At 31.3% G+C, this 14,379-nt stretch overlaps 1 protein-coding gene across 1 annotated transcript in view; it reads left to right on the forward strand.

The window, feature by feature from the left end:
* Positions 1-392: 392 nt before the first annotated feature.
* Positions 393-14,379, forward strand: part of LOC115879905 (poly [ADP-ribose] polymerase) — a 35,664-nt gene continuing 21,677 nt past the window's right edge. The window contains exons 1-11 of the mRNA XM_030896949.1: positions 393-500; positions 554-859; positions 914-1,101; positions 1,158-1,350; positions 1,409-1,704; positions 1,762-1,975; positions 2,032-2,133; positions 7,103-7,211; positions 7,271-7,480; positions 10,847-11,058; positions 13,010-13,276. Coding sequence (XP_030752809.1) covers positions 393-500; positions 554-859; positions 914-1,101; positions 1,158-1,350; positions 1,409-1,704; positions 1,762-1,975; positions 2,032-2,133; positions 7,103-7,211; positions 7,271-7,480; positions 10,847-11,058; positions 13,010-13,276 — 2,205 coding nt within the window. The remainder of the gene's footprint in view (positions 501-553; positions 860-913; positions 1,102-1,157; positions 1,351-1,408; positions 1,705-1,761; positions 1,976-2,031; positions 2,134-7,102; positions 7,212-7,270; positions 7,481-10,846; positions 11,059-13,009; positions 13,277-14,379) is intronic.

Below are 14,379 nucleotides of genomic sequence, written 5' to 3' on the forward strand. Positions count from 1 at the left end.
GATGATTAGGAAATGACAGATTTCCCGCGCTTTTTATATCTGCCAAAAAAAACCAAGGCTAGTATGTCAAGAAATAAGAGACACGAACTTATTGTTCATATAAGCTGATATAAGCAATTCCATGTTTAAGAAAGAACAAGAAAATAACGACGTATATCTGTGCTTGAGCACTCAATGAAAGACTTGTTTGAACTTGCCAGTTGCCGGTTCCGGTTATCTGATGTTTTGTGTCTGTTCCGTATTATATTATGATTCTCAAATTTTAATTTGCGAATTGCGAAGTGTACCAGTATCTATCTAGTTTGTGGAAATTGTTTAATGATATTTTAGAGTAAAATATTTAACTTGTTTTATTGGATTTGCTATCGGTATAATATTGCTAAACTTTCAACATGGATCTGCCTTACAGATGTGAATACTCCAAGAGCGGTCGTGCATCATGTAAACTATGCAAATCACCAATTAGTCAAGGAGTTTTACGATTAGCTGTTCTGGTTCAAGTAAGTTGGAATACATATAATTTTGCAGTTACACAATAATGATTATATTGTAGTCCAGTCGTTTCGATGGAAAAATGACCTTATGGTATCACTTTCCTTGTTTCTTCAAAAAAATACATGTCAAGACCACCGACGATATAGAGAATTTCGAGTCTTTACGCATCGAGGACCAGGACAAAATAAAGGCTCAAGTAGGAGGAACATCGATCATAGTACCAGAGAAGAAGGGCAAGAAAAGACCTGCAGATAAAATTGAACAGCAATCAAAGAAACTGGCTTTAAAGGATTACAGTATTGAAAATGCAAAGAGTGGAAGGGCAATTTGTAAAGGTTGTGAGCAAAAAATTTTGAAAGATGAGGTATAATTTCCAAATTATAATGAAATTTATGATTTATTTTTTAAATTAAATTAGATACGTGTCTCTAAAAAAGAATATGAATCTGACATTGCCAGAAGAATTGGTGGGGCAGATCAATGGCACCATTTGACATGTTTTGCCCAACTCAGATCAGAACTTGGCTATTTTGAAGATGCCAATAAGATTCCTGGCTTTAAAAAATTGAGTAAACCTGATCAGGAGGCGGCCCGGAAAGCTATTCCGTATGTTTTTTTTTAGATTTTAAGCTTTTGTTTTAAAATAATTGTATATTTTAAAGTCCTATTAAGCAAGAAGATGTACCCGACGTAAAAAAAGCTAAAAAAGAAGAACCGGATCCACTTGAAAAAGAGTATAGGGAACATAATAAAATTATGTTTGATTATCGAGATAAAGTGAAAGATCTGAAAAAATCAGAACTGATTGAGTTATTGGAGTATAATAGTCAAAAAATTCCAGAAGGTGTTGAAAGGGTATACCTATGACAAGAATGAATAATATTTCATTTATTTAATTATTGAGTAATTTTAGATATTGGATGCCCTTTGTGATAATATGACATACGGAGCTTTAAAAAAATGTACAGAATGTAAAGGTGGTCAATTCACTTTTACTAAAACTGGATATATATGTACAGGAAATGTGAATGAATGGGTTAAATGTCAGTTTACTACTAAGGATCCAGAAAGGACAAAATTCATGATTCCAAAACATTATAAGGATCAGTATCCTTTCCTCAAGAAATACAAATATACTCCTAGAAAACGAATAATAAAGGATGTGAATCCATCAGTCACTATTAAGAAAGATGTAAAAGATGAACAAGAGTATGTATTGTTTTTAGGTGTTCTTAATGTAATACTTAATACTCTGTTTATTTCTAGGCCTAAAATAAAACGCGCTGCTCCAGCTTTGTATGATATGGAATTTGTGATTTTGGGCCAACCAGCTAGGGGAAAAGATGTCTTGAAGAAAGAAATACAAGCTTTAGGAGGTAAAGTTGTGACAAAAATAGGACCCACAGTTATGGCAGTGATTGCTAATAAAGAAATGGTTGAGAAAATGGGTGCTAGAATTCAAGAGGCTGAATCTGAACAAGTAAAGGAACAGTTTGTATTTATTTGTGACATTTAAAATATTAAAATTTGTTTTAGATTCAAGTTGTCGCTGAGGACTTTGTAGATGAAGCTAAAGACAATTCTGGAAAAATTCCCGATTTGATAATAAAGAAGAGTATTTGTAGCTGGGGGTCTGATGTAGGTATATGAGTTACTTGCAAAAAATCTAGTCAGAAATGGATTGAAATAAACACACATTTTTTATTGAATAATATAAAAAATACATACAGGGTCCGGCAATAGTGCGTCGGGCATCTGTAGCTCCTAGAATAAAAAATTTGAGAATTTTGTTTAAGTGCAAACCTAAAGTATGTACCAGGATGTATTTCAGGAAAATATTTTAACTTCTATAGGGTGGCTCAAAAAAGTGTGAGTGGACCTGGATGATTTTTTTTAAATGGAACACCCTGTATATTATTGCATTTTTGGCTTCCTTTGAGATCACTTTACATAACCCTAAGATATGAATAAATATATTTCGATAGTATCAGAGATATTAAAAAATAAATCAAAAATGCATATTTTTCAGCCCTTCTTAAAAAAATTATTAAAAATACAAGAACTCTTTTGCAATCAAAACTATATTAGGTATTTACTTGAGATGGTCTGTTCTTTCTTTGCTATAAATATGGTAATCGTAAATCATACAGGATGTTCAATATTCTACGCCAAACTTTCTAAAATATAAAATATTTTTTCTTTGTTTTTTTAAATGGAACACCCTGTATATTATTTTTTTACTAGATGGAGAGTTAAAAAATGAACATTTTTTTTATTTAGAGTATTTCAAAAATTTTAACGGTTTCGCAGATACACGCAGTATTATTTCATATGGCGCTTTCAATGGTAAAATACGAGAGAAAAATCATTGGGTGGCTTTGATATAATTTTACTGTGGAAAATGCCATATGAAATATAAAACTGCAAATATCTGCGAAACCGTTAAAAATTTTGAAATACTCTAAATACAAAAAATGTTCATTTTTTAATTCTCCGTCTACTGATAAAATAATATACAGGGTGTTCCATTTAAAAAAACGAAGAAAAATTATTTTATATTTTAGAAAGTTTGGCGTAGAATTTTGAACATCCTGTATAATTTACGATTTTCATATTTATAGCAAAGTAAGTACAGACCATCTAAAGTAAGTACCTAATATAGTTTTTGATTTCAAAACAGTTCTTGTATTTTTAATAATTTTTTTAAGAAGGGCTGAAAAATATATATTTTTGATTTATTTCTTAATATCTCTGAAACTATCGAAATATATTTATTCATATCTTAGGATATTGTAAAGTGATCTGAAAGGAAGCCAAAAATGCAATAATATACAGGGTGTTACGTTAAAAAAAAATCATCCAAGTCCACTCACACTTTTTTGAGCCACCCTATAGAAGTTAAAATATTTTTCTGAAATACATCCCGGTACATACTTTAGGTTTGCACTTAAACAAAATTCTCAAGTTTTTTATTCTAGGAGCTACAGATGCCCGACGCACTATTGCCGGACCCTGTATAGTAGAATAATACAGGGTGGCGCACCTCGTTTCTCCTCCGTTGATTATACGAAAACGGAAAGATGCAGAAACATAATTTTTTATGGGTATATGTAGACAGGCAATGTGCATAATTTAAAATTATTTTCAAATGTACAGGGTGTGTCAGAACTAAGATCTATACTAAATTTATATTTTTTCTTATGGAACACCCGGTATTTTATTTCATTTTTGGATTCTTGGGCATAAAATAAGGCATTTATTATAAGGGTTCAATATGTTTAAATGCTTTGGTTTTAAGATATTTAAATATGCATGCTATCATAAAAAAGTTTGTCAACACCCTGTACATTACTTTTCAGAGTTAATTCTAGTGCTGACATTGAAGCCAGGGAAATAAACTTTACTAAAAAAATTAATTGCTTCCTTAAATGTATACAGGGGTATCAAAAATTGCTGGTCTATTTTAAATATTTATTTTACATAAAAACTTTGTTATTTCAAATACGACATCCTGTATTTTTTAAATAAATCGAAGCAGATTTAAATGCTCTTTCAAACTGTATTAGGGTTTCTTATACCGATTTGGCTCAGATTTTGAATAAAAAGCCATTTTTCAATAAAATTGTAATCTATAGTGTGACCAACGGATCTGTAGCTACGGGGTATCGGCAGGGGAACGCAGTTGTAAACAAAACACGCCCGATTTCATTCATAAAATAGGCATGGGCGTACGGTGTTTTATGAAAATAATGTGTATCATAAATATAATATTCAGATCAATAATTTTTTCAAAAAACTTTATGCTGTTTGAATCGTTACTGTTGAGTTAGCAGATAAACACTAAAAGCTTTTATTAAAGCTCCCTTAAATATTTTGAATCATTTTATTATTATGTGTTGTTAATATAATAGAAGAAATAATTACAGCTGGGGGTTGGAACCTTTGGTCTTACACAGCAAAATAAAACACTAAATCAGTACAATAGACCAAAACACTTTTAATTTTACACTGGACGCACGTTTCGCTAATCATGTCTGCCATCAGCAGATGATCAAGACTGAGTCTTGAGGTATATTTATTTATATATCTGTACTAACTATATTTTTTTCTATAATACATAATTTTAGATATAACTATTTCCAGCAAAAAAAAATCTTGAAAATAGTTAACTTTGGAAGCGCAAACAAAACATAATTTTACTCACCAATAGATCCAATATTACCTATTACACCAGATATGGTATCGCTCCGCCAGCACTTTAAAAGTTAGGTCATTGTCTACCCATATGTTTCATCCAAATAGATAATACTTGGCTATATTTTCGAATTTCGCGTATATATTTATATCTCTCTCTGCAATTTAATGGGCCGCTCCATTAATATTTATCTGTTATTTTGACATTTACGCCAAAAAAATTCATTTGATTTTAATAACCCCCTTAGCGTTTCCCTGCCAAAGGAAAATTCGATTCTTCCTGCAATTTTTGCAAAAGCTTTCTAATTGTGGGGACAAGTTTGAATTCGAGATAAAATCTATTTATCAAATTCCTGACCACTGGGAAAAAGTCGTCGAGCGTTTCAACAGCACTCTCACGTGGTCGTTTCTTTCCAGGGCTGGATATCATTTTATCGGGGTTAGTTTCCAGCCTTTTTTTTATCTTCTGTGTGTTTTTTTTTATAGCCGATACACTAACTCCGGTATAAAGAAATATCCGCTCAAGTTTACGTTTAAGCGGCAACTTAAGCGAACTCTCTGTAGCTTCTTCGTCGCAAACCCTATTATGAACTCAAGGAAATAAACCAAATGAGATTTCATCCACGTTTATTTATATTTATTTTAGTTTAGCTAAAATATTTAGGTAAAATGTGTGCTTTTCATTTTAGCCAATATTTAATTTTAATATTCTAATTATATTATTATTATTCTACTTACCTATATAAATTAGCTATTATTTCTCTTGTCTGGCTATGTAGCGTCTTACCCTTAACAAATTTATTCATTTTAAAACACAAATATACGATCAAACTTGATATTAATAATTAAAAACTACGAACGAAAAACATTATAACAAGATAACAAAACAATAAAACACAACTTAACTATCAAATATACGAAAAGTATAGGATAACCGGTATAAAATAATGAAATAAAGTAATAATGATCAAAAGAATGACACCGCCACTGGATATTTCAATAGTATTCAATATTCCTACTCTTTTCAGAAGAGACCGTGACGTTGCGGATAAAGCTAGCGAATAGGAAAGGCGTTAAAGCCATGGCAACCGCGTGGTAACAAATCCTGTGACGTACTCTCGCCAATCATGTTCGATAAAATAGGCGGCCATGCGCGGCGATGCCGGTTTGCCAATGATATCGTTGAAAAATCTTCAACTTTCATAATAAGCAGATTATACAGAATGAAAGAAATAAGTTATTAAATAAAACATATCGAACAATATGAATTACGTTAAAATTCCTTAGTAATATACGTCAGAATATATGCTAAACACATTATATATAATAAAAATATATTAAATTTATAGTTCATGTCTGGCAATTTTGCAATTTTATAGATAAACGTGGCAATGTCCTTTTTTTTTTCTCGCATTCCTTCCGTAGCTTCAGATCCGCTGGTCAAACAGTAGATGGCTGGTGTCGCCATGGCAATTTTCTAGTGACACTTACTAGCTATTTTCAAAATCGACATTAGTTTATGGACTTTATTTAAATTTATAGCAGTTTAGTTTTATTTAATTTTTCTACAATAGTTTAATAAGTAAGTATTCATTATTTAACCAAGAAAAATAAAGAAGTAGTTCTTTTTGATTTATATTACGATGACTTGTAGAAATATTGGATTTTCTATAACAGAACCAATTAAGGCAAATTCGTTTTCTTCACTTCCATCGACAGGTTTCTGCCTAATAGGTCTTTCATATACCACACTATCAACTCTGCGAAATAGGAAAAGTTGTTTTTCAAATGAAAATAAACTGAGCCACTTACCTATGTAGAAACCCTATACCTATAGGAAACCCTAATACAGTTTGAAAGAGCATTTAAATCTGCTTCGACTTATTTAAAAAAATACACAGGGTGTTGTATTTGAAATAACGAAGTTTTTATGTAAAATAAATATTTAAAATATACCAGCAATTTTGATACCGCTGTATACATTTCAGGAAGCAATCAAGTTTTTTAGTAAAGTTTATTTCTCTATAAACTTTTTTATTATAGCATGCATATTTAAATATCTTTAAATATCTCAAAAACCAAAGCTTTTAAACATATTAAATCCTTGTAATAAATGCCTTATTTTATGCCCAAGAATCCAAAGATGAAATAAAATACCGGGTGTTCCATAAGAAAAAACATAACTTTGGTATGGATCTTAGTTCTGACACACCCTGTACATTTCAAAATAAATTATGCACATTGCCTTCCCACATGTACCCATAAAATATTTTGTTTCTACATCTTTCCGTTTTCGTATAATCAACCGAGGCGAATGAGGTGCGCCACCCTGTATATTTTGTCTCCATTTTTAAAATTAAACCATATTCCTATTCTCGGTTAAACAATTTTCAAAGAAATATATTATTTATAGCCTACAACTCGTCTGCCGCCTGAGCCATCTTCGGTTGCAAAATCTGGTCAAAAATCGCGCAGTATGTATACTAAATCCGTTCCAAGCAAAATTAAGTTGAAACTGAAAGGTAATTTGGAATTCTTTAAAAATGTTACATAGTTTTTATAATATTTTTGCGTTTTAAAGGGGGATCAGCTGTGGATCCTGACAGCGGAATTGAAAATATAGCTCACGTATACGAGGATCCAAATAAAGATAAATATTCAGTTGTTTTGGGTATAACGGATGTTCAGAGCGACAAGAATAGTTACTATAAACTTCAATTGTTGCAGTCGGATAGTGGCAGCAGATATTGGGTCTTTAGGAGTTGGGGAAGGATAGGAACTACTATTGGAGGTGAATTCATAAATATTCTGAACTTCTTATTCCTCTCATACTCTAGTGAAATTGTGGTGGGAAAGTTTTGGGGTAGTTCTGATTTATTTTGATTTTTATGTTTTTTGGATTGCTGAATCCGAATCTGATGTTTGCCAACAAAATTTCGCGACGAAACATTGCAACAAATGCAAGAAACGTAAAAAATTGCAATTTTTGTGGTTTTTTGCTTATAACCCCAAAAAAATTTGTTTTTTCAATCAAACCAAACCAAACCAAATAATACCTTTATACAAAATAAAAGTAAGACTACAAAAATTCACTACAAACTCAGTTCTTTGTATTTTTTTCTCAGATAATTCGATTAGGCTCTAACGCTGGTTCAAGATTAGCGTATTTTGTGTGAACTATCCCTTCAAAATCGACTTTACGCAACATTCACCGGTCAACGTTTCCTCGAAAATGTGTGGTCAAGAAAAGTTGAACCAATAATCCTACACGCCTTTCTTCATTTAAAAATTCATATTTACAGTTTTTGTTTATTTTAATTTACATAGTTTGGATGTGACAGCTTCACATTTCTGAGAGCAAAAACGAGCAAACTTGTTTCCATGGCTAACTATGTGAAATTGTTTAAAAATTATAAGAATTGGCTATAACTCAGTAATTTTTCGAAGAAAACATATTATAGCTTATATCGCTGAAAAGCTTAAAAAATGGCGCTTTTTATGAAGTCATGGCCAACTATGGTTTCCATTAAAAAAAAACACATGTTTGTATCATATGTCAAAAATGACAGGCTTTAGAAAAAAAAGGGAGGACACAATCTCATTAAGGATGTTATTATCTACAACTTTTATCTGAAAACTTTTTGTCTAAAATAGCTTATAATAATGGAATTAGGGACAATTTTTAAAATAGTCGAAAATTGTGCTATGAATTCTAGCGTCGGATTAAGTGGTTATGTAATAAACTAGTTGAAGCCTGGCGCATCCGCCACGACATCAGAAAAGAAATACTTTTTTTTTAATTAAATGAAAAACAAAAAATCCGGCGACGACAGTTTTTAGAAGACCAAATTAGCTATCTTTTAGTAAAAAAAGCAACTTTCTAGAGCAAGTCGTTACTTCAGTAGAGACGACACAGATAAACATTAGCATTTTATATTAACACTATCCTTATTTATTATTAATAAATCAGTTGAAACAAAAAATTACCAACAAAAAGAAACGTCGATAACTAATTTGTTAGATGTCACGTTTTTGAAGTTCGTCAAATTTTGATTTCATGTTAATGTCATAATGCAAAATAAGATATAAAAATGCGATTTTCTGATGAATCCAAAAAACTTATGCTTAATGTAGTAAACTATTTTCAAAACGATTTAGGATCTCGATTTAAGGCAATTCAAAAAGCGTCCGAAGCACTAAAAGTTCCAGTTTTTCATGCGGGTTCCAGATGGTTCAAGATGCCCCATACGTTAAGTTACTAAAACGGCTGGTACCGCTAAATAGGTATTAAAAATACTAAATATGTAGATACCCCCTCCGACTTACTAGATCGTCATAGCGACTCAATCCTAGACATGCAAACACCGACACAAGACTTCGCTTGCCGATAGGGTTGTATCGGGATACAGTTCCGGTATTTCCGGAAGTGCCGCCATATTGAAAATATTTTTAATCGATAGATCTCGTTATGAAACTATGATGTGCAAAAACTCTCCGAGCTAGATATTGTAGTTCTCTAGAAACTTCTAATGCACGCTCAGCCTGGGACACCCTGTATAAATACTTGAATTTTGTCAACCATTATACATACGTCATTCCATCTTTACAAAATGTGCATTAGAAGTATATCATTATTTGAACAGACCGGGGGCCACATTTAGCTTCGCCGCCCCGGACCATAGTCCGCCACTGCAGCGATGTTGTTACCGCTTCCTCTTAAAGTGTAACCAAACCACCTTCATTTTCTAAGTTTGATCTCGCTATACCCCTGCCTCTGGTTGGTCAAGCTTTTTCCAGGTCTCCACCATACAGCAATACTGACTTGACATTCGAATTGAAAATTTTAAGTTTAGTAAGTTGAGAGTATTGTCTAGATCTCCAAATATTGCTTAGCATTCCAAATGTAATTCTGGCCTTGTTTATTCTATTTATGATATCTTGCTCTGTGACTCCGTTGGTTAAGATTATACCACAGATTATAAACTTATCGTCAAAAGCATTGTTTTTCGTGGTTCCAATTTTCTGAGTCGCGCACTACTTAGGTTACTAGTTTGCGCACATAGCACGCCCACTTATGGCCTCTAAAATTGTACAGAGCGCCAGATCGACCCAGTTATTACGCTGTTTAAATACGAGTTTATTTTTGCGCGCAGGAAATTTTACTCGTTTGCTCATCGCCATAAAAAACAATTTTCGTACCACGAATTAGGGACAAGATTTTTATCTGTATTACATATAGTATACCTAATCTGTGATTATACTACCTGAGTAAGTAAAATTATTTACCTCCTCTATAGGTGTTGTTCCAATGATAGAGGGAGCGAGGTTGTTGATACAAGCTCTCATCCATTTAGTTGTTTAATATTGATCTTAAGACCTGCAATTCGAGCTTCCTTTGTCAAGTCAAGTAGTTTTAATGTCATATCCACGTGACTACACGGAAAAACGGAAACAGATGTCATCTGCATAAAAAAGTGTGGTTGGATTGTAATTATAGTTCTTTTTTCTGTCTATATAGAGTTGTTCATTATTGCAAGAGGTTTTGCTGTATCACTTTATTTAAATTTGGTAGTTTAAGAATTATCACCCAAAATGCGCTCTATACTTTTCATACATATCTCTTTAATCTGCAACTATACCTGTACTTATATTTACACATAATTTAAATTTAATATAAATTTGTTTTTTTTTTATTATCGGGGGTGGCATAATTGATGAAATCACTGCCTATCTGACATTTAACTTAAATCTAAGAAACACATACTCGACTTTAATAATAAATTAAGAGTTTTGGAGTACACAAAGTAGGTACTTGCAAAGACAACCAAAACGCTAAGACACCCCGAACAGTTTTTCAGAGAAAAAAACTTATAACAAAAATTATAGGAAATTGTCTATACTTTAAGTTTGAATAGTAAGATTATTTACGAAAAGATTATATTTTACTTAAAGTTTTAAAGAAAAAGCCACAAAAAATATTTTTTTTTACTTTTTGCATTTTTTGCCACGAAATTTTGTTAGCAAACCTCTGTTTCGAATTCAGCACCCCAAAAAACATAAATAATAATACCCCAAAACTCTACCCAAGAGTCTTTTTTGAATACAATTTGGCTAGATTATCACATCAGTTTACTATTCTATAACATACGTTTTTTAGGAAACATATGTGACGAACAGTCGTCCCTTTATCAAGCAAAGAAAATATTTGAAGATGTGTATCTGGATAAATCTGGAAATGAATGGATCAACCATCGTCATTTTGTTAAAGTACCAGGAAAAATGTGTCCAATCGATATTGATTACGGTGGTGATGATGCGCAGAATTTAAATATAGTTGAATGCAATTCTAATTTAGCTTTGCCTGTGCAGGTATGTTCTCATATATGTTGAATGTTTTATTAAAGATTTGATAAAAAACCACACCAAATAGATTTGAAATTACGATCAATATAATTTTACATATAAAATGACAGCGATTTTTTCAAGGCATCTTTGACGCTATTTTTTTTCAGTGGTATGTATTTTTGGAAACTACTTTCATATCTCATAATTTTTCTGTTATACTAACCTATACCAATCTCTAATAACTTTCGAGATAAAAAATAAAACGTGTAAAATTGACCAAAACATGATCTTGAATAAGCATTGGTTAAATCATAAATTCGGCATATAGAAAGCTAAAATTTGGTTTATAGGTTAAGGAAGATAGGGGTGGGGAAATTTTTCGCCCTTCCCGTACTTTTTCTTGATTTTTGTGGAAGTCAAATGTTTAAGCACTTAGCGAAACACAGACACCCAAAATCTCATTCAAATCGGAACAACCGTTCTTAAAATATCTAAAAAAAATGTTTTTTTTGGTTAAAGTTTGATGCCCTCTATCGTACAAACGAAGCACTTTTGTATAGAAGTAAATTGTGTGCAATGGACTTATTTTGATTCCAAAAATACGTAGTAGTTCTATATCCACAGAATATTGGGACACCCTGTGTATAGCCTATGTGTTATTCTGATTATAAGCTATATAATTGTAAAGTTTCATTAAAATCCATTCAGTAGTTTTTGCGTGAAAGAGTAAGATCATCCATACATCCATATACCGGATGCGTCTCAAAAATGGCTCACCTCTATAACTTTTTTATTTTTTCAGGTAAAACAAAGAGATTTAGTATGTTAGTATATGACATAAATTAGGATTGACTGGCGTATTCAATTGTTTTTGGTCATTTCCTTTTTCCCCTGGAAATGACTACAACTTTTGATTTTTAAATGACATCCTCGGTATTTTTTTATTTTATTCAGTAGAAAATGACACTCTGAATAGAATGACATATTATATGTCATGTCAACTTTTGACATTTTCACATATGGTTTATTTGAAATTGTAACATGAGGTTCATCACGATAACTTGAAATACCAAATGTGTGATATCAAATTATTCGTAAAAAATGCCTTTTCCAAATATGCTAATGAGCCACCCTTGTTCCATTTGAAAAAATTGAGATATGATTAAAAATACGATTTGGGCATCTTTTAACCGACCAGAACAAGACACTAAAAACATTAGACAATCAAATCTGCTCCTTGATTAAAAATTAGTGTTTTTAACACAGCCATGGCACTCTAGATTGAAATTTAAAATACAATTTGTTTTTGAGCTAATATGTCAAAAGTTGACATATTAGCTCAAAAACTGTCATTCAATTCAGAGTGTCAAAATATGTCATTCAATTCAGAGTGTCATTTTCTATTGAATAAAGTAAAAAAATACCGAGGGTATAATCAAAAGTTATAATTATTTCCGGTGAAACCGGAAGTGACCGAAAACAATTGAATGCGTCAATCAATCCTAATTTATGTCACATACTAGCATACCAAATCTCGTTGTTTTATTTCAAAAAATAAAAATCACACAAAATCACTTTTAGTGACAAATGCCTAGTAATAAAAAAATAAAATACAAATCATGGTTTTGTTTTCAAAAAATGATTCAATATAAATATCAAGTTCTTAATAAAACCTAAAGTAGGATAAAATATTAATAATTTATGTATTGGAGAAAACATTATTATTTAGTTTTACTCACCCTATATGTACCAAGAAATTTAGCTTAACTATTTTAGTATTGTTGAATTTTGACAGACACATCATAAAATATTTCCAGTTAAAAATAGTTCACTTAATTTAGTTGTACTTCTAGAGATATCATCATTTCATAAAATTCCATTAAGAAATGATCCAGGGTTTTGAAGCGACCCACACCTGACGAATGTAATTTATTATTAAAGAAAAAATAAATTAAAAATATTTTTTGGTTTGTAGAATCTGATGAAACTAATTTTTGATGTCAAGCAAATGAACAAACTAATGTTGGAATTTGAGCTGGATACAGAAAAAATGCCCCTGGGCAAATTGAGTAAGAAGCAAATACAAAGCGCGTATAGTGTACTTTCTGAACTTCAGAATATGGTAGAGAAAGAGGTGTCGGAACACAAATTGATTGAAGCCACAAATCGATTTTACACATTGATCCCGCACAGCTTTGGAGTGGACAAAGTACCTATCTTAAGAGACAAGGAGATTATCAAGGTAATCATAAGATTTTCTTTAAAATTATCAGCAGTCAGTTTTATTTTACAAAACAAAAATTACTGACATATGTATTTTGAATAACTTGATAAACATGATAAACGCCATTTTACTAATTTTACAAGAGAGCACTGGACGGCTGGTGGTTATCAGGTTCTCTCCGTGTATTCTATATTTTTACTAGGCATATACCATAGGATTTAAGAACTTATTGCCCTGCAGAATTTATACATTTTGTAGGGACCAGTTAGGTCTACTAAAATATTGTAAAATCCTAAAATTAAGTAATTGACGCTTATCAAGTTTTTCATTAGATTCTACGTCCCACTAGTCAACTCGCATACTCAACAATGTTGCCGTTTGTTGTTCCTTAATTTCATGATTTTTAATTGTCTGCTAAACTAGAGACACGGCATATACACACAGGTTAACTCTGCCCAGATTCCATTGTTTAAATTTTTTAAAAGAAAGAAATTGAATCAAAAATAATTAATGACAATTAGAGAATTGAAATTAAAACTCAGAGATAATAAAGTTAAAAAAAATACAAAATATTCTTCTTATTAGTCCAATTTAAATTATCAACTATTAGCATACACTTTCAAATCTCTCTTAGAATTATCATTGGCAGAAAATTAATATGTTAAAAAAATATTCACTGAACAATTAAATTTGAATTAGAATTTAATAAAATGAACAATTGCAAAATAATCACATATGCAATGACATCTAAATTTTACTAAAGCCTTTAGAACAAACAGAAAGTCTTAAATCATTAATAAAGAAAAATATTAGAGAAAATCCAAAAACAACAATTAAAATACTTTATGCATGAATAGTTTAGAATTTCCTAACTTGCGAATTTATTTGAGACAATCTTTAGATAGAGAACTTACTAAAACAATTAAAAAGACCACTGGATAATATAAGATCTACACGGAGTAAATTCGACCGTCTAATTTAAAAGTCAGTACCGAACTAATTTTGAAGATGAAAATACTGATGCTGGTACTATCTCGGAAAGGCGTTACTACATCTTCGGCACGCCCCTGTTTGAGGAACCTTCGAATACCCATCCAAATACATATTTTGCACCTTTTTAA

Source organism: Sitophilus oryzae, unplaced genomic scaffold (genome assembly GCF_002938485.1).
Source record: "Sitophilus oryzae breed Bouriz unplaced genomic scaffold, Soryzae_2.0 scaffold_158_pilon_pilon, whole genome shotgun sequence".
NCBI lineage: Eukaryota > Metazoa > Arthropoda > Insecta > Coleoptera > Curculionidae > Sitophilus > Sitophilus oryzae.